Source organism: Silurus meridionalis, chromosome 22 (assembly GCF_014805685.1).
Source record: "Silurus meridionalis isolate SWU-2019-XX chromosome 22, ASM1480568v1, whole genome shotgun sequence".
In the NCBI taxonomy this organism is placed as follows: Eukaryota; Metazoa; Chordata; class Actinopteri; order Siluriformes; family Siluridae; genus Silurus; species Silurus meridionalis.
In genome coordinates, this window is record NC_060905.1 from 16,756,340 (window position 1) to 16,783,163 (window position 26,824).

Here is a 26,824-nt window from a genome sequence, read left to right on the forward strand (position 1 = left end):
ATTAATTATCTCAGCTAATTGCATTAAAGCTGCACTAAGTAAGACTGTATTAATGGCTTGGCAATCCCAGCTCCCCGAATCTCTGACAATCCTGTACAAACACTGTAGGTTTAGTGGTGGCGCTATTTTTTGGTTTGTGTATTTGTCTTGCACTGTTTGCACACGTTGCACTTTATGTGGCGTGGACAACTAACTTTAGTCCTTAGCTCTGTTAGCTTTATGTTGTTTTATGTTGTTTTATGTAGCACCAGGGTTCTGGAGAAATTTCACTGTGTACTGTGTCAGCTACATAGGGTTGAAATGAACATAAAAGCTTCTTGACTTGACTTGTTGAACGATTGTTATGGAAAGGGACTCTTTTATAAACATAGATCACTTTCACTTTAACTATTCACCAGAGTCTTTGCACTGAAATATGTGGAAAAGGGTGAGGCCAATGTAACATTTAATCATTGTTCAAGTTTCATTTGTCTCAAAACAGCTTTACAAAACATGAGAATTATAAAACAAAAACTCCTTTAGATAGTATGAAAAAGAAACCTTGAGAGGAATCAGACTCAAAAAAGAAAACCCATCCTCAATTGCTATTAGCCTCATCCATACACATACATATATATATATATATATATATATATATATATATATATATATATATATATATATATATATATATATATAGTATAGTTTATACATTACAATACTGTAAATTGATCTGTTTTGCTAAATTATACCAATCAGGAATAACATTATGACCTGAATAATATTGTGTTGGTCCAAATTTAGCTGCCAAAACAGTTCTGACCTGCAGAGCATTAACAGCATTTCAAGCAAAATCCTGAAGCTGGACATAAAACGCTAAAGAATCCATAGCGCTAGAATTAGGCGTTAGCTATTTCCTAATTAGAGGCTAACGCTAGCGCTATGGATTCTTTAGCGTTTTGATGCATGCTCAAAACAAAACTTATTTCTGGTACGGAGTGAGTAGTCACAGTGTCCGCCACTTAATACGTTCCTGAGGGAACTCAGATTTTAACCATGTTCCGCTCGTAAGAAGGATTGTATTCGTTAAACATGTGCACCGAACCGAATCATTTTTGTACAAATACGTGTACCGTTACACCCCTAATTGTAACACATCAGCTTTAAGAACAAAATGTTTACTTGCTGCCTTATATATCCACCCACTAACAGGTACTATGATGAAAAGATAATTAGTGATATTCACTTTACCGGTCATAATGTTATAATGTCATTGTGTTATGCCTGTTAAATGATCAAATTTCAACATGATATTTTTTTAAGTTACGATAGGGTCATCAGAACACATCTCCATCGTCGGGGACTACATGGAATTTTAAGTCAAACTAGATAAAAGCATCTGCATATGATGATGTCATCTTTGCAATAAATGCAGTGCATGTTCCTCAAAGCCACGAGCTCGGTCTCAAAATTATTTTGAGATCTGCCTATTTTTTTAATCGTAACACAACTCGTCCCTTGCTATTTTAAGTGATGCTTTTCGAGACGGCTCATCCTTACACCGACTGGTTGCCTAGTGACCTTGATTTCCATTGCTACATTGTGTAACAGTCTAGACTGCTATTTATACCACCATCGATGCTCCAGCAAAAACTCAACTATAACTTTTAATGAAATTTATTCGGAAGTCTTGTTAAGTAACGAGATGTGCATCCTGTTCTGATTATTCTGATTGCTTCCGCCACAGGAAATCGAACCTTTATATCCTTTTAGATATTGTGTCCTAATGAGCAGAAGTCAGGGACAGGGATACGTAAAATACGTTTCAGACCGCAGCAGAAATGATCTAAGCAACCTGAAAGAGGCTCGTGCCTGTGTGACGTTCGTCACTTTATCTCCTTTCACACAGCTTTCAAGGCTTTTGCCTGAGAAAGGAAAAAAGCTTTGTATGATGCACAGGCAATGTGACAGCAGCAGATTAGTGCAGAAGCAAGCATTTAGCAGTGGGAGGGGAAAAAAGTGTGAGGCAAACAGTAATCAGATCGGCTCTCTCACCCTTTAAGTGACGTCTCTGTCACCACTGATGACGGCACGAGTCAATGGCAGGAAGGGAGAGACCGAGCCGTGGCTATTGTGAGACCATTCTCAGTGTCTGTGTGCTACAACTATGAACACTGAGTACTGAACATCCAAATGTCACCATGTGAAGGGTTTTCCAGGTCACCACATATGTATTATAACAGGAAAGGCTGTGTACAGCACCAGCTAATATGATGGAAAAGAAACAAGACAAGTTTTATAATATTACTTAGTGGGATTTTTGCACAACAACAAAAAGCATGTTGTCGATGTGTGTGTATACGTAATCCTGAAGGTACTGCATACACTTAATACTGAATACAAGCAAGCTGAATACAAAATACACTATATACTTAATACAATGAATACTCTGTATTAGAGAGAGGATAAGAAAGGAGAGAATTGGAGATGAAATAAGAAGTGAAAAAGAAGAGAAGAGGGGGGAAAAGAAAGGAGTAGTGCAATAGAGGAAAGAGTGAAGATGAATTGTAAGGAGAGGAAAAGAAGAGAGAAGGAGATATAAAGAAAAAAGTATATAAATGAGGAGAAAAAAGGCGACAATTAGAGAAACAAGAGGAGAAGAGAAGCAAAAATTATGTTGTGGATGTGTAAGTATACTCTACACTAAAAATACTGACTATGAAATACACTGATTATTTAATAAACTATACACTTAATACAATAATAAATACCCTAAATTCTAAATATGGTGATTATATCATACTACATACAGAACATGGAATACAGTGAATACAGACTACAAAGCCAGTGGTGTAAAGTATTTGAGTAAATGTAGTTCGTTACTGTACTTAAGTAATTTTCTGGCAATTTTTTTAGTTTTACTGAGTATCAAAAATATAAGCAACTTTGACTTTGTACTGTAACTTGATTTGTTAATTGAAGATCCCTTTTTGAAACATAACTTTACTACATAGACTTGTTTGATCTTGGTTTCATTATAGCATGTTGAAGTGGCTGTTGTGTTGATCTTGCAGTGTGAATGCAGTGTTGAGGTGTACACTTTGATTTGGATTTTAGGAAATAAAACACCACAAATCAACTGTTCAAATCAGATACTCTAAGACTGATACTAAAGTCATATTGGAATTGGTTTCAAGGTTTTGCAGTACGGTATCTCTACTTTTACTCAAGTACGATTTTCAGCTACTCTTTGCACCTTTGGGAATGGGATCCGCATTATATTTCCAACAAATACACTATATATTAAAAAACAGCTCTACATCTGCACCCAAAGTGCAAAACATACATCATGTAATTTCCCATACGGTAATTCAGCACTTTCCACATGATGCAATGTGGTTCATCTATTCCACCATAATGACAGCATGTAAATTACCTCTCCTTCACAGCTCCACCTGTCACTTCGGGCCATTTACTAATGTACTGAACATCTGGGAACATCTGATACCTGAACAAAGAGTCTAAAATGATGGGCATATTTGGGCCACAATAACTAATGGATGGAGTTTAAAAAAAAAAAATATATATATATATATATATATATATATATATATATATATATATATATATATATATAATTAACACTGTTACTGTGTGTCTGCTCTATGTAATAAATAAAAAGCTTGCAGATGTGGAGCAAAATAGAGACGAATAGTTTTCACTTGTCACATATAAACTACAGCATAGTGAAACTCTTCAGGTTGTTTGGAAGCCAGGGTCAGAATGTAGGACCAGCCATGATACAGCTGAAGCAGAAAGGGTTAAAGGCCACCAAACAGTGGCAGCTTGGCAGTGCTGAGGCTTGAACCCTCGACCTCCTAAACGGGAACCTTAGCTATTGAGCCACCACTCCCTCGAAAAATAATACTCCAAAAAAACAACCCATCCTGAAGCATGCATTCATCTCATACTACAGCAAATTAACATTAAACCATTTTTTTTTTTTTTTTATTGACAATGGCATATTAGTCACATATATCTAGTGCCTGATGAATTACACAAACCATGCACTTGAGTTAAAGTAGAGATACACTCAGTAAAATATAACAAGTTAAAGTGCTCATTTTAAACTTTCACTTGAGTAAAAGTAATAAAGAATTTGCCTTAAAATGTACTTTATAATCCAAAGTACTATGATTTATCATGGCAATATTGATTAGATTTTTTTCCTTTTTATTTTTTTTTCATCATTTATTCCCCTCAAAAGTTTCTGCTTGCTGGTAAACTGACACTGAACTGTATGTGTGTGCAAAGTAGATATCGCAAAGTGGCAATCAATACCAGAAAAGCCAAAAAAATCTTTGACCTTTTAAGTTTTCATTCACTTATAAATTAAAAAGGACATCTGATTTTGCAAAATGTAGTTGAGTAAAAAAAAATATTTGACTCTTTGAAATGTAAAGTGAAGTTAAAGTAAACAATTCTCGCCAAAAGCTAATACTTTTCTGAAATTCAGATAAACTTACTTTCGGCTTCTCCCATCAGGGGTCGCCACAGCGGATCATCCGCATGTTTGATTTGGCCTATGTTTTTACACTGGATGCCCTTCCTAACGCAACCCCCCCCGGTTTATCCGGGCTTGGGACCGGCACTGAAAGTTTTAGATATATGTATATTTGTATTTTTTTAGGGAAAATTTGTAGCTCACTGGTTAGGGTTTTAGGCTACTGATCAGAAGATCAGGGGGTACAGCCTACAGCCATGGTACCGCCAAGCTGCCACTCTAGGGGGCCATTTTGGACATTGCTGACGCTGCACTCTGACCTGAGCGTCCTAACATGTTTGTGATGCGTGTGCAACAATTTCCCTGTGGGATCAATAATGTATTATGCAAAATAAATAAATAAATAAATAATATATAATATAATATAATACTATATAATAATAAATACATACACACACACACACACTCCGGGAGCGCAGTCCACGAAGTTCTGTCAAAGCAGAGACAGTTCGTGTAGAGAATCCACGGATCCGCGGTATGGAAAGCACAGCACTGAGCAGCAACAGATAAACGTGGTGCAGACAGCGTGAACATGGAAAACAGCAGGATCGGGGTAATCTGGGGTGCCGTTGAGAGAATGCGGAGTCCGAGAAGAAGGGTACGTAGCGGGTTCCGTATACGCGATTACACAGACCGCCATGAACCAACACATACGATCATGCACAAACAATAACGGACCACGAGTGTGTGGCGGTGAGGGGCTTAAATAGGAGATGGCATGAGTGAGTAAATAAGAGTCAGGTGTGTGTAATCAGCATGACTGCGACGAGCTCGCCCGCGTGGGAGAAGAAGCAGGGTGCTTCGGGGAATGCCGCCGGCGAAGGGGGCGTGGCAGGAGGATTCCTGACATAACTGATGTTAAGTGGCAAATTTGCCCCCCTTGTGCTCGAGATATTAGGGTTCGGCGACATAAAAAATAAACATAACCGATTAAAAAATGCTAAGACAAAGCGAGAATTTGGCGGTTCCTCTTCAAAAACATCGACTTAATAGGGTTGGCGAGTTAAGTGGGTTCCACTGTATGTGTGTGTATATATATACAGGGAGTGCAGAATTATTAGGCAAGTTGTATTTTTGAGGATTAATTTTATTTGAGGATTTAATTTGAACAACAACCATGTTCTCAATGAACACAAAAAACTCATTAATATCAAAGCTGAATATTTTTGGAAGCAGTTTTTAGTTTTAGCTATTTTAGGGGGATATCTGTGTGTGCAGGTGACTATTACTGTGCATAATTATTAGGCAACTTAACAAAAAACAAATTCATACCCATTTCAATTATTTATTTTTACCAGTGAAACCAATATAACATCTCAACATTCACAAATATACATTTCTGACATTCAAAACCAAACAAAACAAATCAGTGACCAATATAGCCACCTTTCTTTGCAAGGACACTCAAAAGCCTGCCATCCATGGATTCTGTCAGTGTTTTGATCTGTTCACCATCAACATTGCGTGCAGCAGCAACCACAGCCTCCCAGACACTGTTCAGAGAGGTGTACTGTTTTCCTCCTTGTAAATCGCACATTTGATGATGGACCACAGGTTCTCAATGGGGTTCAGATCAGGTGAACAAGGAGGCCATATCATTAGATTTTCTTCTTTTATACCCTTTCTTGCCAGCCACGCTGTGGAGTACTTGGACGTGTGTGATGGAGCATTGTCCTGCATGAAAATCATGTTTTTCTTGAAGGATGCAGACTTCTTCCTGTACCACTGCTTGAAGAAGGTGTCTTCCAGAAACTGGCAGTAGGACTGGGAGTTCAGCTTGACTCCATCCTCAACCCGAAAAGGCCCCACAAGCTCATCTTTGATGATACCAGCCCAAACCAGTACTCCACCTCCACCTTGCTGGCGCCTGAGTCGGACTGGAGCTCTCTGCCCTTTACCAATCCAGCCACGGGCCCATCCATCTGGCCCATCAAGACTCACTCATTTCATCAGTCCATAAAACCTTAGAAAATCAGTCTTGAGATATTTCTTGGCCCAGTCTTGACGTTTCAGCTTGTGTGTCTTGTTCAGTGGTGGTCGACTTTCTGCCTTTCTTACCTTGGCCATGTCTCTGAGTATTGCACACCTTGTGCTTTTGGGCACCCAGTGATGTTGCAGCTCTGAAATATGGCCAAACTGGTGGCAAGTGGCATCTTGGCAGCTGCACGCTTGACTTTTCTCAGTTCACGGGCAGTTATTTTGCGCCTTGGTTTTCCACACGCTTCTTGCGACCCTGTCGACTATTTTGAATGAAACGCTTGATTGTTCGATGATCACGCTTCAGAAGCTTGGCTATTTTAAGACTGCTGCATCCTCTGCAATATATCTCACTATTTTTGACTTTTCTGAGCCTGTCAAGTCCTTCTTTTGACCCATTTTGCCAAAGGAAAGGAAGTTGCCTAATAATTATGCACACCTGATATAGGGTGTTGATGTCATTAGACCACACCCCTTCTCATTACAGAGATGCACATCACCTAATATGCTTAATTGGTAGTAGGCTTTCCAGCCTATACAGCTTGGAGTAAGACAACATGCATAACGAGGATGATGTGGTCAAAATACTCATTTGCCTAATAATTCTGCACTCCCTGTATATATATATATATATATATATATATATATATATATATATATATATATATATATATATATACATACACATATATATGTGTATGTGGTGTAACCAGGCAAAGCCACATGTCCTATTCATCATGTTCATGATTTTGTCTCCTTGTCAGGACCATACAGATTTGTGTATCTTATATTAGAGCAGTTATAATTTGGTGCTTTGAGTCCCATTCTCTCATACTGACCACTGGATGTTCAACATGGACCTCATGGTAAAGACTTTGAGGATGATGCCATGTCCTGTGGTCTGATGAGACTAAGATAAACTTCTATGGCTCAGATGGTGTCCAGCATGTGTGGCAACGCCCTGGTGGGGAAACACAAACACCACCAAGATGACAATTGCCATGCTAAAAAGCTGAAGCTGAAGGTGATGGAGTGGTCAAGTATGTCTTCAGACCTGAACCCTATTGAGCACCTGTGGGGATCCACAAGCAGAAGATGGAGACCTCTAGCAGCTCGGTGATGTAATTATGGAGGCGTGGAAGAGAATCCCAGCAACAACCTGTGTAGCTCTGGTAAATTCCATGCAGATAAGTAAGGCAGTGCTGGATAACAATGATGCTCATACAAAATATTGACATTTAGGTTTAAAATGTTCACTTTTGTGGCCAGTTATTTTGACAATAATGGTTGTCAGTTGAGTTATTTTTTAGAGAAGAGTACATGCATACTGCTATACAACCTGCACATTGACTATTAAAAAAAAAATATATATATATATATATATATATATATATATATATATATATATATATATATATATATATGTTTTATATATATATATATATATATATATATATATATATATATATATATATATATATATATATATATATATATATATATATATATGTATATTATATATATATATATATATACACACACAATATATTTCCACTAGCATTGGGTCACCTGGTCAATTTTGGTATGTGATTTTTGAGCATTGCATTTGCTCTTAAAATTCCCTCCAATCTTCTGGGAAGATGTTCCTCTAGATTTTGGAGTGTGCTTATGGATATGCTGATGTAGGTGAGGAGACCTGGGGTGCAGTCAGCGTTCCAACTCATCCCAAAGGTGTTCAGTAGGGATGCGATCAGAGCTCTAAAGCAGACCACTCAAGATCTTCCTCTCCAAAGCATGTAAACCAGATCTCCGAGGAGCTCACTTTGTGCACAGAGGCATTACCATGCTGGAACAGGTTGGATTTCCACGTTCAAGTGAATGCAAAATATTTTTATAGCGCATCTAAAGACGTCCTGTACAATTGAGAGCCTCCAGTTTTGTGGTCACAGTTTGGAAAGGAAACACATATATAGTATCTCACAAAAGTGAGTACACCCTTGCATTTCAGCAACCATTGTAGGATATCTTCAGTACTATAGAAATGAAACTTGGAACAAACTATATCATCTCACTCTTTTTTTAATCTCAATACTGCTCAAGTGACACATTAATCACTATAGCATAAGTTGATGTAAATTTGGTACCACTAAAAACAGAGATTAAAATAAGTAAGAAGTTAATTTATTACTAACCAAACAAAGATCAATCAACCTGAAATTTTATGACAAAAAATGAAAAACTGGTCATAAACTGAACAAAGTGAATCCAATGGGGGAACCTCACTATGCAGTATCACATGTCTATCAGTTGAATCATCAGAGCAGTTAATTAGTAACTCTGTCTGGCCAAACACGACACACGCACACATGTCTACACTCTTGCAGCAATCTGATGGAGCCACTAGTACCACCACAGCAAGTTAAGAGACAAATAATAGAAATAGAGAGCGACAACAAGAGACCGCCACTGACCTGTGTGGGACGTTCGGGTAGTCTGTAATTCTGGTTCTGGAGGAAGCGACAGCCATCCTTAGCCAGCCTCTGCACCATCTCCAGGCGTGAAAACTCGTCTGGGGATCTCAGTCCACACACACCACCCTGCTGCAGAGCCGGAGGAAGAGAGAAGAGATACTTCAGCCCACAGTCCCACGTTGTGCTGCCCATTGCGCTCACACACAGACACAGACACAGATATGCCACAGGACACACACTCAAACAGGAGAGCAGATTCAGTGTCTCAATCAGGTGTTTTTTTTAAGCTGGAGGTTTCAGAGCTGTCAGAATGGTGGTGTCTCGTCTTTTGGACATGCCCTTCTACTTCTCCGTCCGTGGTACTCTGAAGTATGAGTTAGTGTGTGTGTAATTTTCTGTGAGTAAGTGTGTGTGTTTGGCAGTGAGAAAGGGAGCAGGTTCGTAACTCCGCCCAAAACAGAAGCGGGAAAGTGCTGAGAGAACAACGAAACTAAACTGTGGTGGGAAAAAGTTAGTGTGGGGCTTTTAGTTTCCTGAAAGGAAGCAGCTTTATCAGCTACAGGCTCCATATAATACACACAGCAACAAATCCAATCGGAGGTGTGTTTATTTTCCTTGTGTGTTGGAGAGATAGCAGCAAAGAAAAATAAAAAGAGAGAATAAAGTGGAAGCTACCAACAGAGTATTCATCAACATCACCTTCATTGGGATTAAATGTCATGATATGCAAAGTAGGCCATAAAGTAGATGTTGGGAGGGAAATCAATATACTATGAAAAATTATTTACGTTATTTTATTGCAAATTTTATATTTTTTTTCCCCTCAGCATCAGTTTATGGAAAATGTTGCTTGGATAAGCACCTAATCATAATTAAGTCACCAGTACCAAACATGCAAAAGGCTGCATGTATGCAGTGATTTTCAAAAAACGTTGGGACAAGGCCATGTTTACTACTGTGTTGCATCTCCTTTTGTCAACAGTCTGTATACACTAAGAACTGAGAAGACCAGTTGCTGGAGTTTTGGGAGTTGTCCCATTTGTGTCTGATACAGGATACTAGCTGCTCAACAGTCCTGGGTCTTCTTTTTTGTATTTTTTCGTTTCATTAAAACATTGTGCCAAATGTTTTCAATTGGTGAAAGGTCTGGACTGTAGAAAGGCCAGTTCAGCAACCGGACTTCTCTACTATGAAGATTAATGCTGTAATAGATGCAGTATGCGGTTTAGCATTGTCTTCCTGAAATATTTAAGGCCTTTTCTGAAAAAGACTTTGTCTGTGGAAGTATATGCTGCCCTAAAACCTGTATACACCTTTAAGCATTGTTGGTGCCATTGCCATTATGAAAGCTGCCTTTTCCATAGCCACTAATGCACTCCCATACCATTAGAGATGCAGGCTTTTAAACTGAGTGCTGATAACAAGCTAGATGGTCCCTCTCCTCTTTAGTCTGAAGGAGCATTTCACCTCTTTAGTCTGAAGGAACATTTCACATTTTGATTCAGAACAGTTTTCCCCTTTGTCTCGATGAGCTTTGTCCCAGAAAAGACAAAGACATTCACTGCATTCTGTTTTTATTTACATTTTATAAAGTTTTATGGAACTGGGGTTATATAATAGGTTTTCAGAATGGAGATCTGTTTTATTTTTGTATGGTGTGGAATGGCTGAGAGGATCCTAAGGGTGTGCAAAGCTTCATCGGAATACTTTTACGAAATCTGAAATGCACTTTTCCTGATTACGGTGATAAGGTCTTACTTCATAGTGCTAAATATTTTCAAAAATAGTACATTTTAAAAGCAAGATCCATGTAAAAAGGTTAAAGTTTAAATGAAAGCCACTTGAATGGACTATAAAGTGCATTTGGAGGGTGGAGTCTGATGGAAATACTCATGCAAGGAGCTGTATGAAGATTAGGCTGAAAACTTTTTTAATCTATTTAAGCTTTTTCCATAGAGGGTTAACACAAGAAGAGATAAGACACAAACCCAGACACACCCATGGGACAGTAGTTGTAAGTTTCTGAAGCAGGAGGGGGGGCCTGATCACTACAGTATGAACTATCATCAGAGCCAGATGCCTCCTTTTGTTTATTGACACAGGGATGTATTTTGATTAGTGCAGATCAGAGAACTTCCTGTGAGGTAATTATCCTGTGGTGCCAGTAAAGTAACTGAGAGGTACAAAGTCAGGCAACAACTATAGAAGTAAAAAAATCAAGCAATTTTTATTCGTGTACAACCTTGTATTTGTATCTCTCTGCAGAATGAAAGTAATGACGTATAAACGGGAAAAAGGTGTAATGTGTAAGGGCATAAAGTAAGTAAGTCTTGTGGACGATCCAGAAATCTCTGTCAGTGTCAATTGCATTTGTCAAAACTAACAGAGTAGAAATATTTAAATTATACAATGTATAGTCATAAGCTTATGTTTATGCATATGAAATAATATCAAAACTACAAAGTTGGGCTCAGGGTAATGAGAAATGTGAGGTGGAAAACGTATGAGTTCTGTTGTCACATGACACTTAATACTTACGCAAATGAGAAAATGTCTGACAGGTCAATAATAACCAGCAAAGGTGCAAATGAGAACTGATATCAGAGATAAAACAAAGACAAACTTAGGGTTCTTATGCTCTCAAAGTGTTTACACTTGTTCTGTTATATTTTAATTAAAGAATATTTTCATTGCAGAAATGACTAAAGGCAAATTTACCTATAAACTGTGAAAGTGTTTGATGCATCCATTGCTTTAGCAAATAAATATAAATATCCATTATGATGAATATAGTTGAATGATTTATTTATTTTGTATTTTTATTTATTTATTATTTATTAATAATTATGATTTCTTTTATATTAAATAAATATAGTTAATTTTCATTCATAGTACCAGGATCAGTAATAATTCTGGATTAAAAGCAATATGGAACCAACCAATCACTCATTAAAACATCCATCAATTTAACCATTTACTCATTCAACCACTCGCTTAATTAACCATTCACTTATTTGACCATTCACCAATTTAACCACTCATTCATTCAAACACTCACTTATTTAAACATTGTTTCCATCAAACACTCACTCAAACACTCGCTCAATCAACCATTCACTTATTCATACACTCACCAATTCAACCTCTCGCTCATTTAACCATTTAATTTAACCAATGTTTTTCATCAGCTCTGGGTGAAAAGAGCCAACAAATGATAATTTCTTTTTCACTTCATAATAGGTGTCAGGGGAAGACTAGTGGCTTTGACGGAGTCTCCTGGTGCTACTGAAATACTGAATATTAATATGAGAAGAATGAGGACAGAAACAAGTCACTGCTAGAGGGAGATTACGTTAAAGCTGGTTTCAGATGGACATTTACAAATGTATCTGACCACTTTTGCGTAAAACAAAGAACGAGAGACACGGAGAGAGAGAGAGAGAGAGAGAGAGAGAGAGAGAGAGAGAGAGAGAGAGATGCTATTACCTAGGCTGTAATTACCTACATGGTAATAATCATCCAGTCTGTGGGTGGAAGGGAACCAAGAGGAGTTCTAATCAGATGTAGCACATACTGGCTTCACACACACACACACACACACACACACACACACACACACACACACACACACACACACACACACACCCCCACACCTAAGAGCTCTGCTTGCCATCATTCAGTTTAATAAGACACAGGGTTCCAAAATTGCAGAAGCTAATAACCTCCAACGCAGATATTTACACCCACACAATGCAAACATACACAAACACACTTTTTTTCCCTCTCATACACTTAAACACAGACAGAGCAACACACATCGCCACCACAATTGGTACAACTGCAATTACTTAGTAACAGTTCAAATAACCATACAAAATATACAGTTTAGATCAAGGGTGCCCAATACATCGATCACGATGGACCGATAGATTGCAAAGGAACTATGGGTAGATTTGTGTGTCATTTAAAAAAGAGAACTAAGGCCATGTCCACAGTAACACGTTTTGCTTTGAAAATGCATATTTTCCACTCCCTTTTGGCCTTCAGTCCGCAGAGAGACGTGATTTTCAGTCAATGAAAGCGTGGCTTTTTGAAAATGCTCTCCAAAGCAAATCAAATTGATCAAAAGTTCAAAGGTTTTTGCGTCGCAGGGCGAAATGTGAAAAAGTTTCGAAAGGCTTTCGAAAACGATGACGAATTTTTTTTCATTGCTGCGACATTTTAAAGACGTAAATTTCAAAGATGTAAAGAAACACCAGGGTATAAATGGTTTCTGACGTTTCAGTGTGAATGAGCAACTTTTGCAAAACGATTGAAAACAGTAGTGTGGATGGGGAGCGTTTTCAGAGGAAAATGCTGGTTTGTTCATCAATTTAAATGCTGATTTATCCGGATTATTGTAGACGTAGCCTAAGTGATTTGACTTATTTGAGTGAGTCAGCCTTTTCCCAAATGAAGATTATTAAATCAAATACAGGAACTGATGTTCATTTGGAAGTCTGCTTACGGCTAACAGCAGCTACTGTCCGGACTATACAACCCTGGCTGACTCTATTCAGTGCAAGTTATCAGAGTAATGTAGTGACCATAAATGTATTGAATTGTATTGTGCCATAAGGGTTCATGCGGGTATGCAAGGTTGGCCAACATATATATATTGTGTGTGTGTGTGTGTGTGTGTGTATTATATATATATATATATATATATATATATATATATATATATATATATATATATATATATATATATATATATATATATATACACAGTGCCCTCCACAATTATTGGAGCCCATGTTGACCCATGTTGACAAATGGGTAAGAGAATTAGGCCTCTGTGTCACGTCATATTTATACCCCAGGGAAACAGGAAATCATGAATTACTAATTAAAAGTCCCTAGATACCCTGACCAACCTTAGCAACTACAGAAAAATATATATATAAAAAAAAAAAAAAACAATTAAATTTTTCAGAGGAATTGTTAGGGGTGCCAATAATTGTGGCACACATGATTTCAAGTTTTTTTTTTTCTAAATGTGTGATTTTTTTACCACCAAAGTAATGTACTTAAATAAAAGGTTGGATTTTTCTCTTTTTTTGCATTTGGGTTCTATGCTGTTTTAAAAAAAAGGAGAATTTTTTGAAGTCCACGACCACATCTTAAACAGGGGTGCCAATAATTGTGGAGGGCACTGTATAAATATATATATATACACACAGTCAGCAATTAGTAGGAAGTGTACAGGCCTCTGCTCTGAATGACTTCAGCACATCTGTGGCCACAGGACAGCACTAGTCTCTCACACTGCTCTGGTGTGATTTTGGTCCACTCTTCTTCCAGTCTCCTCCACAGTTCAGTGACTGTAGTGGGTTTCTTGGCCATAACTTTGTCACCAAGGATTTTCCAGAGGTTCTCTATTGGGTTGAGATCAGGACTCTGGGCAGGCCATGTCATTATTTCAATGTTTTCAGTTTCAAGGAACTGCTTTACCCGTTTTGCTGTGTGACATGGAGCATTGTCCTGCATGAACACTGCGGGCTGATTGGGTGATGAACGCAGGGAAGGAACCATATGTTGTTAAAGAAGGTTCTGATAAACATTTGCATTCACTCTGCCATGTAGCTGTATAAGAGGCCCAACTCCTGCTGCAGAAAACATTCCCCAAACCATGACACTTACTCCACTTTTCACTGACTTCTTTACACACTTTGAGTTCAGTCTTTCTTCAGTTTGTCACCGAACATAATGTTTCCCATCATACCCAAATAAATTAAACTTGCTTTCATCACTGAAGTGAACTTTGGACCAGTTCTCCTCTGTCCACACAACATGCTCCTCAGCAAAGCTTAGTCTAGCCTTTTGATTCTTTCTGCTAATGAAAGGTTTGGTCACTGCAGAGTGGGCTTTCAGTCCAAATGCTCTTAAACGTCGAGACACTGTATGACGAGACAGATCCTTACCCTGTTCAGCTCTGAACTAGTAAACAATTCCAGCTGCAGTGTGGAAACGATTGCCCATTGAGATTCTCCGCAGTATCCTGTCCTCTCTTGTATTTGTCTTCCGTAGACAACCTGCCTTCTTGGTGGACTTGAATGAGTTTGTGATGTTGTAAAGATTCAATATTCTTGAAATCACAGATTTGGAACGACCAACTTGTCTTGCTATGGTTGATAGGGTCATCCCTTTGGCCTTCATCTGGACAACCTGCTGCCGGAGGCTTTCAGTCACTTTAGAACGGCCCACCATCTTGCAGACTCAGTGAAACTGGAAGGTAGGCTGCCAGTTAAATAGGGGTTGACAGCTAATCAAGGAAATTAGCACCAGGTGCCAGATTAACACCAATAACTGGGAGGTATCTGAAAGTGTTCTCTAATTTTGATCAGTGTGTTTTCTGCAAAATAATGTTTTTTTTTTTAAATGCCTTAATTATTTTGAGAAAAAGGTGTCCTGGTAGCATGGAGGACAAAAACTCCAACTGTTGAGCAGTGAAGATGACATTATTGCAGAATTATATACATATACATACATATATATATACCTTATATACGCCTTCTGTAAGGAGAATGTTCTTAAAAGGAATTCCCAATGTAATTAAGTCAATTAGTAGATTTTCCTCCCCAGTAGAGTCTTCAGGACAGACGACTTCCTGTTTTTTAAATTGTGTCTGCTGCTGCTCGTGTCCCCCTTTTTTCAGCAAGTTATGTATTTATTTTGCTGAACATCCACCGATACTATATTCTTCCTTTTCTCATTTTCATTCCTGGCTTTTTGCAAATAATTGTTGGTTCTACTCGAAATCTCCCCAGAATAAATGGCTGTACAACGTTTAGATCTGTTGTTTGCTCTCCTAAAAGCAATTTCAAAAGCAGTCTCTCTATTTGGTTACTTTAAGTGTAGCTTCCAGCAAAAAGCATTTTTCAACCCGAAGAGTCTTATTATGTAGTTTTCTTTGTATGCTGAGCCTCCCAAAGGAGTGTGTATCTTTTTTTTCTTCCTGGGATCTGCATCGCTAGCTATAAATAACTGCCTCGGATCCTGTCCCTTTCTCACCCACACAAATGCCCATGTAAACTCTCTCATCAGCACTTTCTGGCTGGAGATTCCTCAATAAATAGACATATCTGATAAGTGCCATCAAAAGGACTTACGCCTGCAGCACTTCCTGTTACAACAACAACCACCATGACAATAACCCAAACTGAGGCTAAATACAGCCATCAGTGTTTTCCGAGTAATTCTGGCACACATTATTTATTTTGGAACTGGCCATACATGGATGTGAATGAAGAGGAGAAATGCTTGTTTTTACAGCTCTTAGATATTTGATAGAGTCTGATCTCAGATCTGTATAGGTCTGTATAAGTAACAAAACTAGGTAACTTTACAGTATAAAGATTTACTTTGACCAAACAAATATATACTTGTACGTTTGTTAGACTTTATTTTTATTAAAAAATTCCTCTCTTAGCATTAATTACAGCACACTCTTTCTTTGAACATTCTGCTGACATGCTTTGGATTACATTGGTACATGTGGTACCTCTTGTAAAACTTGCCAAAGAAGTTCTTCACTAGTTGGAGATTTCTTTCTTGTGATCCAGTTCATCCCAGAGCAGTTCAATAGGATTTAGGTGCTGTAACTGGGCAGGTCATTCCATGATTTGATAACACTCCAAAAGTCTGTTTGCTCTCTAAATATCGCTAACAGAGCTTGGATGTACGCTTTGGCTCATAGTATTGTTGTATGGTGAAGTCGGTTCTGGTGAGCCACAGTCCAGATGAAATTGCATGGTGTAATGGTGAAGTATGGAATAATAGCCATGTTGGTTCAGGATACTTTGATCTAGTTTGGTGCATAGAAACAAAAGGAACATCTCATTGTGTTTCCACACTATTCACAGACACTGTAGTCTGTCTAATCTCAAGTTAAACCAATATGGTATTATGGTGTTTATTGTTGATGTTGGTTTATTGGGTGTCTTCTAAATACAGGCATGTGGTACTTTATTGTGTCTGATCTCATACCTGTAGAGTTTGTGTAATCTCAGGCATTGTCAATTCAATGTAGTGCTAATAGTAAACATGTCTGATCTCAGAACTGTGCTGTATATGTAATGTACATCATTCAACACTCTGTGTGGTAGTGGACATGTCTGATTCCAGATCTGTTTTGCTGGGGTAGTCTCTTCTGCTTCTTTTCTGTCTGATCTAAGTCCTGTGCAGTGTGCATACAGATAATTGTATAGATGATGTGGGATCGCAAATTTGTGTTGGTGCATTGCACATCTGTGTTAAGTGATAGGTTGTCTGATCTGAGGCCTAGGGACCTCTACATTTGAAGGAGCATGTCTAATCAGAGATCTGTCCTGTGGGTCTGTGACATATGTGTAGAATATGGGACTGTATGAAGTATGTCTGATCTCGCTTCTGTACAGTGTTTAGAGTGTGATTGTAGTGAGGATGTCTGATCTCCGGTCTGTACAGTGTGTAGTGTGTAATTGTAGTGAGGCTGTCTAATCTCAGATGTGTTATGGTGTTGCACTGTGTTGCTCTATTATGCAAGTTTCTTTTCTTCTAATCAAATCATGCTGAACTGCTGTATTACTGGGACACAGTAAAATGTTTCCCATGTCTGAAGCTCTGCCAAGCTCACTCGCCCACCCACTCCGTCCTGTTTCCTGTTCTCTGCACTTCCCTCTCACTCTTGTCTCATCTCTCCCCTGTCTGTCTCTCACCTGTTTTTTTCTCTCCCCTTATCTCTTTTTTTTCACCCAGAAAACTACAGACATCTAAATGCACTTAGGCACACAAACCCGACCTCATCCATACACACAGTTCACATTATTCCGCCAAGCCAGAGGAAACGCACACATTTCAGAAAGAAAGCGCCGTGTTCCTTTTCAGACTCGAACCCCCGTGATCTTTATTCTTTACTGAGCTGCTGAGTCACTCTTTCTCAAAGCCAAATCGCTAGCGAATTTTTGTTCTTTGTTCAGGAAACAGCAAAAAAAAGTTTCCTACAGCGGGCTAATGAAAGGCTGTTCTCACCACAGTGTACTTGCATACACACAGAAAACTCTTTATACTGTAGGTTCGAAATTAATGAGTCTAAGAGCACTTAGAGTGGTTACAGGTATTTCAGCCATCCGTATGTATAATTAGAGTCTCAGGACGACATAATAGATGAGAAAAAAAAACTTATAATTCTGCTCCTAAATCTTTTCCTATAACTTCCTGATTTACTTAGTAGTTTTTTGCACTTCTGGAGCAGCATGGGGCATTTAGGACTAAAGATCGACCAATTAATCTGTTTTGCTGATTAATTAGCATCGATAGTTAAAAATCCATAGGCAAAAATCCATAATGATAGTTTTTCCGGGTTGCATAATACAGTACGGGAGCAGCATCTAGAGGCGAATTGCTGATGCCACGTGCTTTTTATTTAGTGTCTTATTTTTTATTTTGGATGCAACTGTTTCAGTTCAGTCTTATTTTCCTCAATATTCATTAATATATTTAATATATTTAGATTTATTTAATTAGCACATTTTGATGATTCAGTATGTGTTTTTTTATATTTTTGTAATAAAGTTCAGCACTATTTTACATGCAGTGTTCTTTATCTGGTATTTATTTTAAAAACTATACATTTATTCATCAGGTATCAGCAAGGACGATCCAACCCAGCTATCAGTATCGGTAGGAAATACTAATACTGATGTTTACAGGAAAGAAAACGCAAAAGTATAAATGGTCCATGAAAAAGCTTAAAAACTGCTTTTGAACTGCTTTGGCTGACCATTCCTCACGATGTCTAGCTTTTCTTGAAAAGTCTTGTGAATGGCCTTGTAAGTGTATCTGCAACTAAATCGATTTCTTCTCCTCTGTCAGCCATTGTGGAACGAAAAATAGCTATTAAGTCCACACAAACATATATTTGAGCTTCTGCAGTTTGTTACAGATGCAGTTTGTGAGCTCTGACTAGTGCACACTCTGACCCTCCAATTAAAATATGTGAAAATGCTGAGGTTACTGTACCCCTGCTGGATGGCCCTGATATCACCAACTCGAAATCTAATGGGTTAAAGCAATATACTAAAGCCATTTAATCTATGCTTTACACTACAGGCCCCCACAGTTTTGATTCTGAAGGCCTCACGGCAGCTTCATTTGACCCCGGCAACGTCATATAACGATTAAATCTGATTGGATAAAAACTCTAAGATAAATAGACAATCCCGGAAGCAGCCCATTGGAGTAAAAGTCTATTCTCTTAATTTTATAGCTTATTGGGAATAATTTAATACATATTCATGGACAGAAATATATTAAAATAGTTGTATTTTTAGGTCTGAGTTTCTCAAACAGAATAAATTGACAATAAAATCAACATGACTCAATTTAAAATAATCAACACATTCAGAAGACTTGGTTGAGGTAAAACTCCAGATGTACCATACCTTCGCATTGTCTTCAATCGGCTTCTGTGGTTCTTGTGGGGAACTTGCTTCGGAACTGTCATCCTCAGACACTGCAATCAATCAGCATGCAATCTATTAGTCCGACAGTGTTTAGTAAACACAAGAGTAAATAAGACACTCGTTTATTCGCTTCCCATCAGAAAGCTCGTTAATCTTACTTGATTTCCGGGCTTTCCGTGCCAGAGCAGCAGCTAGCTCATTTTGTACCTGTGAAGAAAAGGAAATAGGTTAAAAGGGATAAAAAAAAAAAAGACTTTTAGGTTAGGGATTGAGGAGGAAGTGCAGGATGCAGTATTTAACCTAAAGAAATAAACACTATAAACCGTACATACACCGTACACACAGCATACACAGACAATACACACACTATACACACAAGGTATACACAGAGTGCACACAGCATACACACGGCAGAAACACAAGTTATACAAACCATAAACACAACATGCACACACCATTCACACACTGAACATTCCCTCAGACTGGGTCCTGATCTGAACCCGAAGGGACTTATGTGTTTCTATTGAATGAAATTCACACCAGAAGTGTGCAATCCTGAGACATTCGACTCCTCAGCATTCATTTTATGCATTTTTCTATCATTTCTTAACTATTTTTAGAAACAGCATTATTAGCTTTTATTATTACAGCTTTAATGTCTGGTGTGAAGGATGGACCTGATTACAGCGTCCCCACATTCTTCCACCTAAATCTGGATTTTTTTCATTTACACACAATTTATACAGTGTGTGCTCTACCACTGTGAACCACACACACACACACACACACACACACACACACACACACACACACACACACACACACTCTGTCCCATCACTGACAGATGTTCATGTCACCACCAGGAGCGAAACAGTCAGGCCTGATCCGAACATCATTTATCATGTAATTTACCAAAATGACCCGCGTTATTAATCTGTACGGAAATCAATACAGACGTGCGTCATGGAAAATTCGCACTAAGCAGCATTTTTACGCTTAATTCATTAGTCTCATTTCACAAGGAGACTAGCACACGCATAATGGTAATAGCATTGGGTATCATTTATCAACACCAATATGAGCTAATTATATTGTAAATCATGAAGCACTTATACAGAAAAAAACGCACGTTCACGACAATCTAGTTGGTGCCGAAAAACGCCTCCAGTAGCTCCTGAGTTTATGTAAATTAACAGCCCAGGATGCTGACTAATGTGAATTTAAATCTCCGACAATGTAAAAACTCTGTAGCGTCAATTTTACAACATGAAAAAATGAAATGAGGCCATTGTTTGAGGCAAAACTAATGGCACCCTGTGTCTATAACAGCTGCAGTGGTCAAGCTGCATTACTGGAAGATTTTGCATTCGGTGTCTAATCAACATTAAATTTTTTATTCTTTACAGTATGCATGGTGTTAGATGTAAATCTGATCTGGCCATTAAAATATTGTCTGATATGGCATTTGATGACATTTAGAAATGATGAAACGTAGTGTTGGAGAAATGTGTGTAAATCTGACCTATGAGAATATTCACACATATTTTGACTATCTTTATTTGAAGCTCTCACACTGGGTATATTAAGGCCATAAGATTCGCATTTCGATGCATAGCCAACAATACAATACACTAAAGATACATATGAAGCAGCTACTGATGCGATACGATTCACCTCTATTACGATGAAGTCCCTACTAACTTTTAAGATGCAGCTCTACCTCTGCCATGTTAATCTGTATTCTATGTGACTCTTAGGACACGCGCTCGAGAAACGTTTTAGCGAAGAGAAATCGATCTACGTATAAAATATTGGTCACAAATTATTGGTCACTTTTAAAATATATTTCTACTTATAATTTTATATAATAAATAAATAAATAAATATATATATATATGGCTTATTACGTTCAAAGAATGAGAAGAGACGCAGGTGAGGGAATGACTGTTTATAGCTGCTATAATGTGGTAAACTGATTTGTGGACTTTTAACATTAATGTAATTATAATTGGATAAAAATGACGTCACTCGTAAATAAAATACTGTTTTACAAAAAAGTTTGTGGCAGTGTACAGGCAGTAATTTCTGCACTTGAAAGCTATTATTTCTGTGTGTGTGTGTGTGTGTGTGTGTGTGTGTGTGTGTGTGTGTGTGTGTAGATAGGGTCAGTGCAGTGCGATTCTGAGCTCGGCTACATGACAGTTGCTGAGTGTGAGATAAGTACGAGTGATCTATGTGCCACAGGGACAAAAAGGGCATGATAACATGACAGATGGCCCTCCTTTGGGTTTAAATGGCAGCCCTGAGATGAGATGAGCTGCACACACACCTACACACACAGTGTGCAGTGTGTATAGTGACAACCTAGACAAGTACAGCAAAATAAGGACACACACACACGCACCGTGGATGTGAGCCTTTCCAAAGCTTTCATCTGCAGAATTTCTCCACAGATATCTCGCTTTCCTTCGGGATCCTCTTCAGGTCTGGAGAGAAACACACACAAACAGCCAAATTAAACAAAGATATCATCTAACACACAAGGGCAATGTCCCACACACAGGTTTACAGTGTCAGCTCTGTACTGCCCCCTACTGACCAGCAGTATCTGCATGATAAACTCAGCAGGATAAAAGAGGAGGTTTATTGATGTGGTAAAGGAAGACATGCAGGTATTTTGGTTGAAAGAGGCAGATGTAGAGGACAGGGGGGTATGGAGATGGATGATCCGCTGTGGTGACCCCTAATGGGAGAAGCCGATAGAAGAAACTCAGCAGGATAAACCTTGACTAGCCTCGTCTCAATTTCACTGAAAAACACATATTGCCAGCCAGGGGGCTTTTTTTCTTCGGTTAATTTTTATGCATTTTTTCTTCCAGACTGTGTTTATTAGTGTGCAAGTGTGATGGTTTTCTCTCTACACTGCATTTAGGTGGTTTACTCTGTCCTCAGGGAATTGCTTTGGATTCATAAAATTGAGTACTAACTATTCAAAAATGAATAAAACAAGCATTTAGCTAGTGCTAGTTCAACTATTTAGGAAAGAACTGTTCAAATGTATTAGACTGTGAATTGCTTTGATGTACTAAATATTTCCATATATTGTTTATGCAATATAAACTCATGATCTACATTTCTAAAGGGGGAAAAGTGAATCGTTATCTATGAACTCTGGTCAGGCAAACTGATGCAAAAGCAAGCTTTTATCACATTTTTTTACATCCTGTTTTTATCGACAGGCCAATTCTCCCTCTTCTAACAAAAATGACTTTTAAATTGCAAAAATACCTAGGTACTCGTCGGATGCGTAACTTGTCGAATTCGGTCCTCGTCACGTTATGACAACTGAAAAATGTTTCGCCACTCGACACAGACTCTAAATAAACTGGTGAGCACTTCAGTCTCGCGGTTAAACAGACGCACGAAACAGTAGTGATAGCTCTTTTGTGCTTTCTGTGCAGTTTAAGCCTAAATTATTGGTCCTAAAGTGGTTGAAATGCTACCACCTATTTGTTTGGTCCTATATAAGTACAACACAGTTTAACGAATTACTGTACTTTTTTTTACGATTTGCATTGAGGAGCTGGATGGAGAACGCAATTCTTTCTGGGGCAGAGGTCGAATCTTGCACATTCATGATCTTTTATAGAAAACAATGTCTCAAAGCTTCACCATGGACTGAAACTTAAAAAATAAAAAAAGGAGTAGGAATCTTTGAAAGAAATGTCATGTGGGAACCTGTTAAAAAATGTAAAATGTTTAAAACAATTATAATATAATCATAATGTTGTATTTGCTAAATCTCTGATGTGATTTCAATCAGATTTTTAAAGAAACAAAGCCCTTTGCATGCGTACGCACACACACACACACACACACACACACACACACACACCAACTATTTTGGCCAAACTGCTAATAATAAAGATGTGCAGTATTCAAATTGTATGCAAAAGATGTCAAGCAGCTGGAAGGTTGTGTATGTGCCTGGAATATTCAGCCTGCTCAATGGAAAGAAAGCAGAAGTTCACACTGCTCCAGGACACTGAAGAAATTATTTACATACAAGCAGCAAAAAAACAGAAGAAAACTATTTCCTTTCACCCCCACCCCACTAACCCGATCCTGATTTATTGAAATTCCGCAGCATGAACCTTTTTCTAACTCTGTCATCACACGAAGATGAAATGAGCTAAATCCAATCCTACACGTCTGATTGACAGTTAGTATGAGGTCGGGGAAGGAAGCCCTGATTGGACGTCTGTGTCACACGGTCCACCAAATGTCACGTTCAATTCTGTCAGGGTGAAATTACAGGCGCTGATGCATCTCTTCTTCCTTCGACCCCATCAAAATTCCCTCCTCGCAGCCCGAGGACACAGATGTGTTGTGAGGATGAAATCAAGCAAACCGCGTGTCGCTTTTCCTCTGTAACATTGCGGAAATGCATGTGAACTTCAAAAGCTCCGGAAAGGAATGAAAGGCGAAGGGATCGCTGCAGCAGGACTTTCCTGGAGAAATCACTTGCAATGTGAAATTGGTAAATAAACGCAACATGATGAGTTCCAGACTTTCTGCTCCACACACACACACACACACACACACACACACACACACACACACACACACACACACACACACACACACACACAGCACCTCTCTACACTTTTACTTTATTGTCATGCCATTGTCCCTGTCCCAGTCTCTGTAGTGCCGTGTGCCATTGTCCTTGGTCCTATCATGCCGTGTGCCATTGTCCCAGTCGATGTAGTGCTGTATGCTATTGTCCCTTTCTCTGTTGTCCCTGTACTTGTCTCTGTAGTGTCGTGGCCCATTGTCCCGGTCTCTGTAGTGCTGTGGCCCATTGTCCCAGTCTCTGTAGTGCTAAGGCCCATAGTCCCCGTCTCTGTAGTGCTGGGCCCATTGTCCATGTCCCTGTAGTGCTGTGACCCATTGTCCATGTCCCTACCTCTGTAGTGCTGTTTTTCATTGTCCCTCTCCTTGTCTTTGTAGTGCTGTTGCCCATTGTTTCTGTCCTTGTTTATGTAGTGCTATGGCCCATTGTCCCTGTTCTTGTCTATGTAGTGTTTGGTCCCATTGTCCCAGTCACTGTTTCTGTAGTGTTGTGTCCCATTGTCCCTGTCCTTGCCTCTGTAGTGCTATGGTCTATTGTTTCTGTCCCTGTAGTGCTGTATTTTATTGTCCTTGTCTCTGTTTCTGTAGTGTTGTGTCCCATTGTCCTGAGGACAAGGAGACAGACGGAGAAAGAAAACGAGCTTTTCCAATCCAACTTATAGATCACAGAAAAATAAAGAGGATGTAACACACATGGGGTTCAACGTTTTAAACCCCGCGGCTTAAACAACAAAGTGGTTTATTTACATTAGACCAATTAAATTTCCAAACGGAAACAAAAATGAACAAGTAATACTCAGAAAATCAACGTCATGGATCTAACTGAGCGTCGTATGAGTGAGTCTAACAAAAACTAAACAGAAAATAAAATCAAACCACAAGGGCCATGGTTACAGTGTATCATGGGACAACAGTGTTTTACAAGAGAGCTTAAGTAGCTATGATTTTTGACCCCACATCCCGGACACGCTCTGTGAATAAACCAACTAAATGTAAATATTAAAACCAATCACCACCATTTAGTAACTTTGCGGTTAAGCGTTAGACTTTGGAGCAGAAGGTCATAAGTTAAAATTCCATCCACTCTTGGGCCCCTAAGCAAGGCCCTTAGCCCCATAGCTGCTCAGCTGTAGAAATGAGATAATCCCACACTGGAAAAGAAACAATGAAACTTTGGTTTTCACGTTAACATTCTGTTCTAAGAAAAAATACAAAAAGAAAGAAGAGCAGGGGGAAACGAGAGGTGGTTAAAGAGACCGAGACAAAAAAAACATAGGGAGACAGTAAAACAATGACATAGAAAAAAAATATTTGAGACAGATTGAGAAGAGAAATACTAGAGGCAGCAAGAGACAGAAAAATAGAAAAATAAGAGGCATTGAGACAGACAGTGAGAGAGAAGAGAAAGATGAGAGGCAGTGAGAGACAGTGAGAGAAAATAGAAAGATGAGAGGCAGTGAGAGGGAAAAATATAAGAGACAGTCAGAGAAAAGAGAAAGATAAGAGGCAGTGAGACAGAGAGAGAGAAGAGAAAGGTGAGAGGCAGTGAGATAGTGAGGGAAAGGGAAAGGGGATGACGAGAGGCAGTGAAAGAGAAAGAAAGATAACAGCCAGTGAAAGACCAGGAGAGTGAAGAGAAAGATGTAATGCACTGAAAGAAATGAGAAATGAGAGGCAGTTAGATACAGTCAAAGAGAAGATAAAAATGAGAGGCAGTGAGAAATTAAAGAGAAAGAAAAATGGAAGGCAATGAGAAATTAAAAGAAAAGAAAAAAGTGAAGCGTTGAAAGACTGAGACTTTTAAGAAAGATGAGAAGACAATGAGGAAGAGAAGAGGAACATGACAGACAAAGATACAGACAATGAGTAAGTAGAGGGAGATGAGACAGTGAGATAGACACAGAGTGGTGAGAAAGATGAGAGACAGTGAGATTGACAATGAGAGAGACAGGAATTAAAATAAAGGCAGAAGGAAAGACCCCCCCTCACTTTTTTTTTTCTGCAGACTGAATTTATTGACATTTTCAGTTCAGCTACCAATAGGATGGCTTGTTCTAAAACTAATCACAGGACTGGAGACACACACCCCAGTACACACATACACACAAAGATATACAAACATTCACATTACAATGAATTGTCTTCTACACACAAATTCCACCTGACAAGTCAATCGATCAAACTCCACATATAACTACAGTCACGTCATACAGAGGTGTGTGTGTGTGTGTGTGTGTGTGTGGGCACTGGGATGGACTGTTAACTGGTGCTTTCTATAAATAATCACTATAGATAAATAAAATGACCTGCTGATCAGACATGTGAACTCATCAGTTAGGTGGTTGCAGTAATGCAATTATTCAGAGTGAATAATGTGCTGATCTGAGAGCAGGGAAGGACACAGCGCTCCGTCTGAGGATGACACACCAGACTGACCCACATCCAGTCACAGGATCTTTAGTCAAAACACATGGAGTCCAGCACAAGGTCAATCTGGGGAAGGGGCCTCCTTAATGCCATAGTGTTTGTGTGTTCGACCCTCACTGTGTGTCCATGTGTGTGTGTTCACTCCTGAATGTGTGCCCGTTTGTGTTCACTCCTAGCTGTGTCCATGTGTGTGTTTGGGTTTTTCTCTTCACTGTGTCGATGTGTGTGTGTGTGTGTGTGTGTGTGTGTGTGTGTGTGTGTGTGTGTGTTCACTCCTGACTGTGTGC

General features: G+C 38.8%; 1 protein-coding gene across 3 annotated transcripts in view; it reads right to left on the reverse strand.

Moving 5' to 3' along the window:
- Window positions 1-26,824, reverse strand: part of rapgef5a (Rap guanine nucleotide exchange factor (GEF) 5a) — an 85,437-nt gene that overhangs the window by 31,162 nt on the left and 27,451 nt on the right. For all 3 annotated transcript variants that reach the window (XM_046834586.1, XM_046834584.1, XM_046834587.1), the window contains exons 6-9: window positions 21,880-21,961; window positions 19,634-19,682; window positions 19,455-19,525; window positions 8,992-9,120 (exon numbers count right to left, since the gene is read on the reverse strand). In XM_046834586.1, coding sequence (XP_046690542.1) covers window positions 8,992-9,120; window positions 19,455-19,525; window positions 19,634-19,682; window positions 21,880-21,961 — 331 coding nt within the window. The remainder of the gene's footprint in view (window positions 1-8,991; window positions 9,121-19,454; window positions 19,526-19,633; window positions 19,683-21,879; window positions 21,962-26,824) is intronic.